Source organism: Pteropus medius, unplaced genomic scaffold (genome assembly GCF_902729225.1).
Source record: "Pteropus medius unplaced genomic scaffold, Ma_sr-lr_union100, whole genome shotgun sequence".
Lineage (NCBI taxonomy): Eukaryota > Metazoa > Chordata > Mammalia > Chiroptera > Pteropodidae > Pteropus > Pteropus medius.
In genome coordinates, this window is record NW_024354000.1 from 1 (window position 1) to 5523 (window position 5523).

At 40.9% G+C, this 5523-nt stretch overlaps 1 protein-coding gene across 1 annotated transcript; it reads left to right on the forward strand.

Moving 5' to 3' along the window:
• The first annotated feature begins 4436 nt into the window (after positions 1-4436).
• On the forward strand, positions 4437-4991 carry LOC120594047 (interferon tau-1-like). The gene has a single exon (XM_039852078.1). The coding sequence runs from the start codon at positions 4437-4439 to the stop codon at positions 4989-4991; it is 555 nt and encodes a 184-aa protein (XP_039708012.1).
• Positions 4992-5523: the final 532 nt, after the last annotated feature.

A 5523-nucleotide genomic window follows, 5' to 3' on the forward strand; every position in this document is an offset into this window, starting at 1 on the left:
TATTTGAACATGCAGTTGGATACATCTCTATGTAGTAAATTTGTTACATTAAAAGTCACTCTGGAAAATTAGTTTTAAAGTCAATATCAATTAATTTTATTTAAAATTAAAACTGATGTTTATTAAATAGACATTTTAATACTACTAAATGTCAGTAGCTTTTAAATTTAAGTTGTAATGTAAATTTTTTATTTATTCACTTTAATTCTTCACTGTAGAGAATAATTATGTAGTCATGTCCATTGACTACATAATCAGGAGAAATTCTCCTTTTCACTTTGCATAATGATGCCACTGGCATCCCTTGCACCTTGACTCAGTAGTAAGAGAAGCATAGCTTAAAGGAATTTCAGAGGATACGATTGTTGTCAAATGATGGCCTGTGAAGTATCCGTTGGAGTAGAATCGAGAGATATTAAAGGCATCTGAAGTGTAACTGAACAAGTTCATCGAAAGTGTGTGCCAATTGCTCAATTTGCAGGGATCTCTTTCTCAAATTTTGACCTCAGTTTACAAACCCCATCTTTAGATAGTTTCTGTCCAATTGATAAGTAAAAGGGCTATAATTTGCATGTTAAACCATTTTTGTGACTTGATATTTTTTGTTCTGCCATCACATGTAAGGAGCATGAATACAAGGATTTTTTTTTTTTTTCATTCACCTGCATCTGAACTTTGATTGCCTATCACCTTTCAAACACTATGACTGCTGCCACTCTTTGGTTCTTTCTTTTTTCTTTTCTTTTCTATTCTTTCATTTCTTTTTTCTTTTATCTCTATTTTTATTTTACAGTAACTTTACAGGTTTGTTTTTGTTTTTTTGTTTATAATTTTGGGTGAAAAAGATTATAATTTGGTTCCATATGGTTGCCTTTCTTTAAAAATCTTTATAGCCATGTCCTCTTTCATATTTCAGAGATATTCAATATTCAAAGGTGTAGGAAGACTGAGCTGCAGGACTGGATGGCTGCGAGGGGCGAAGGTGGTGCCTGAGACGTCTCACAGGTCCCTTAGCACAGGGCAATCTCACAGCCCAAGGAGGGAGAAGGGATCTCAAGTGCCGCTGGATGAGCTGTGAGGGATCATGGTGCAGCACCAGCTGGAAGCTGCCAAGGTTTCCAGCGTCGCCAATCAGAGCATGTACGGACCTGGCCTCGCCTCCACCCTTCCTCATGCCATCTGATTCCCGTGCTACAGCGTTTACGAATCCACTGAAGTCCAATCCAGTTCAGAAATGTAGTGAAGACGAGAGTCCTTACCACACATCTACACCACTGATTTGGGAACGAATTCAGGAGCTCATTTGTGCCCCTGTTGAGATGGTTCCATGTCTGATTCCAGGAGAAGGATGCTGCAGGACACACTTTGCTCAAAGGCAACAGCACACATCTAGAAACAGGAAGGAGATGAAAGTCAGCAGCACATTGTAGACTCGGAAGGAGTACAGAGACGTTTATTTTTATTGAGTGGACTGGAAGAGGCTGGCCCTCAGGAGGTGGAACGATTCCAATGGGTAGCACTGAATCAGTTTTTTCGCCAGATCGTTCCTATTCAGACGAGGAGGAGATCCAAGTGGATTCCCTGAACACAGAGTTCTCCCACGGAGATGTAGCCATTGGCAGCGTCCCCGACCGGAGACTCCGATACCACAGCATTTGCTGAGTGTTGGAAGGAACGAACGTTATTCCAGTGCCAGATGCAAACTTCTGTTTCCTTTGCCTGAACAATCTTCTCTCACAACTCTTTCAAAAGGACTGTGTCTAATTTCCTTAGCATTTAAAGTCAGTTGGTCAGTGCCTCATACTACACTTCTGCTGCCATACAAATGATTGGACAATAGTCCTTTGGCATTTGAAGTGACGCTCGAAATCCTTTATCACTGCACAGTTCCCGATCTGATTTCATGCCAGGGCCTCTTCATGGATCATAAATCCCAGGCCCATTTCAATTCACCATTTCTTTTAACAGGCCCTTCCAGACAAGTCATTATCTCAAATCTTCCAAAGGATTTGACCTTGGATTTTAGTACCTTCGGAATAATCCATCCTTCCAGATTTGTATTTCTCTCCCAACAGTCCAAATGGAGTTCTTGAAAAGACTGAGTTAATAACTTCAAAGATCTTAGGTCAGTAGCTGGTCCGTGGTTAAGAAGCAATAAATTTCGGTATTATCATTTAAAATATCATCATCAGTATTTTCCTGATTAAGAGCAGATTCTTTTCTTAGTACCTTCTCTTTCATTCTAGATTTCTCAAGGCAATCTTTAAATTGCCTGAGAAGATTTCTTAACTACATAGACTACAGGCAAAGGTTACTATCTACAATCTTACCGGAGAGGGTTGTTTGGGTTCTGGCACCTGGGTTCAGGTTACCATTCTCTTGAGAATTAGTTGGTGTGACTCCTCCCTTCTCTCCTCAGAGCTGATTTCATGTGGATTGAAGGGAGGAAGAATGAAGGGGCTCGTCTCCAAGGTCGAAGGTTGGTCATTGATCAGAATGTAGTCTTTTTTGAGCCTCTGGCAGGGGCAGCCATTTCCCTATTTTGTGTAATTCCATGCTGGATTTCATCCTTCCACTCTGCCACACCACCCAGTCCCATCTCTGCTTCACTAAATTTTGCTACCATAGACTGTGTCATTTACCCAGCAGGAAAGTCACTTTCCTTCTTTCACATTCATGACATCAGATTTACATTTGTTTTCTTTCTTGCCCACAAACCACTGCCCAGTTTTGCTTTCTAGGAATGTTGTAATGAAAAGTAAAATATCTAAAGTCTCGAAAGTTAGAGAGAAAAACGGTGAAGCCCCTTTGCAATTCTGTTATTTCCCCTTATTTGCATTAACCTCGGGATGAAACAGAAAGTAATGCCAGATGAGCAAAAGAGAGTATACCCTGTAAGCCACTGTGGAAAAATTAAGTTATTAAGAATCTGTTTGCTATTATTTAAATTTAAAGTGGAAGAGCTCAAATAGTTTTTAAAAAGGTTATTTCATTTCGACATAATAACTTGCACTGCACTACTCTGCATTTTGAGTATGACACAGAAGACAGACAAAGCAGCCCAATCACATACGCAGATTAAACGAACAACAGAAGGGCGCTAGTTTTTGTCCTCTGAGTTTCTACAGAGAGACATTGTCACTGAATCTCCTGCGCCCAGCTCAGAAATGCAGAGTGAAGCTGGTATTCGAAATTTAAGTAACGATTCTTACAATAAACGCTGTATTGGAAAATGAAAATGATCTGCCTACTAAAGGTAAAATGATTACAACTAGATAACTAATTCCTCCACCTACAGACAAAATTCACTTTGCTATCACCATGGAAGGCTCCTGATACCTGATACCTGAGGATGTGGGTCAGGAGAAGAGAAGGTCACTGCTGAAAATGAGGATCCTTTACACAAACATTCCAGCAGGAAGGGCAAGGATGCTGCATGGTTATTATTTTACCGACAATGATACAAGCCCTCCATGGCAGGGGTATTCTAGAGTCCTCAGAATTTGATCTGCCTGACCTCACGGAATGAGTCCAGGAGAGTTTGGGTTGAGGACACTTTGTCACTCCAGAAGAAAAGGGTTACTAGAAGTGGCATCTCTCTCATGAGTCAGGTGATGCTGGGAAAATAAAATGGTCTTGGGATTAGAATCCCCACACCTACATGCCCCAGAAGAGAACCGGTATTCCTGCTAAAGTATTGGCATGGATGAGCAGCGTCGAAACCAGTGACACACGGTGGAAAGAAAGGGCAGAGTCTGTTGCAGTTCTGATCTTGTGGAGCCCATGAAGCACAACCAGACGGACCTGCAAGAATGTGTTCTAGAAGAAAAAGAAACATCCCAGAACCCCATTCACTCATGATCATCAGCCTCTGCTCTGAATAAAACTGTAAGCGAATCCCAGTCCTTGGTTCTAAAGAGCTTATTCGCTATACGTGGTCTGTTACCGAACAAAACACATAAACCCATAGGGCTGAGGAAGCCTGTTATCCCATGTAAGGCAAGGAGGATACCCAGGTTGAAGGTCAAGTTGTGTTTCTAACACAGAGAACACCGATTTTTACGTATTAAAAAATATACAAGAGTATGTGCATGTGTGCGTGTAATTACATATCTACAACACCTCTGATTTTAGAACAAAATCTTTACTCGATTGATATGTATTCACTTGTAGTGATACTTTGAATTACCTGGGAAAATTAAACTTCTATGGCAAAATTAATAGTGTAGATTGATGATATCTTCTTGGACTCCACAGAGAACACATAAACGAAAACAAAAAAAAGGAAGTAAAAATGTATAAAATGTTGAGAAAGTGAAAATTATTGTGTTCCCTATTTAATGGCCATGCTTAGAAAGAATGTCATCAGAGAACCTAGAGTCCAAGGCTCCCCCTGACTTGCAGCTCAGCCAGGCCAGCAGCATCTCCGATTCGGCATGGCCCCCCTGCTCTCTCTACTCACCGCCGTGCTGGTGTTCAGCTATGGTCCCGGTGGGTCTCTAGGCTGTGACCTGTCTCAAGACCACATCCAGGTCAGCAAGGAGAACATCGCGCTTCTGCACCAAATGCAGAGAATCGGCTCTTTCCGCTGTCGGAAGGACAGAAAGAACTTCGGATTGCCACGGGAGATGGTATATGGCAGCCACATCCAGAAGGCGCAGGCCATCACTGTCTTCCATGAGATGCTTCAGGAAACCTTCGACATTTTCAGCACAGAGCACTCTGCTGCCTGGAACATGACCCTACTGCATGGGCTCCTCAGTGGACTCTATTGGCAGCTGGAAGACCTGGGCACCTGTTTGTTGCCAGAGATGAAGGAGGCAGAATCTTCCCTGGGAATGGAGGACTCTACATTAGCCGTGAAGAACTACTTCCAGGGCATCCGTCTCTACCTCAAAGAGAAGCAATACAGTGACTGTGCCTGGGAGATTGTCAGAGTGGAAATCAAGAGAGCCTTCTCTTTATCAACAAAGTTGATAGAATGGTTCTGAAACCAGGATGGAGGCATGGACTCACCTCGATATGATTCCTCATTGGTGGTTGTGCCATATCATACTTGCGTATATATCATCGGACATTTCGAAAGTGTCTTTCTGCTTAAGTCACGGAAATTACTACTTTGATTCTCGATTGCTTTTTATTCATTCATTCATTCATTCATTCATAGTTAATTTATTGCAGTCCTTCTTGAATCTTTCATATTTAAAAATCGATGTAATGACATGTTCATCTTTACATTGTATTAAAATACATAAAACGCGTTTACCTCTCTATGTTGTTTGTTTTTGCTTTCCTTATTAAATTTCTATGTAAAAGCTTCTGGAATTTATTTATAAAATCAAAATCCAAACCCTCGTTTTGTAACTGATAGTGAAGAATGGGTAGTATAATGTTTTTACCATTCATTCCATTCAGATGATGTGTAGAAGCTGAGTGTCTAATTTCAAACTGCGTAACTCTGATGAAGAAATACAGATACATAGAGTAAATATGGATAGTTCCTATTGTGTTTAAACTTTGTAT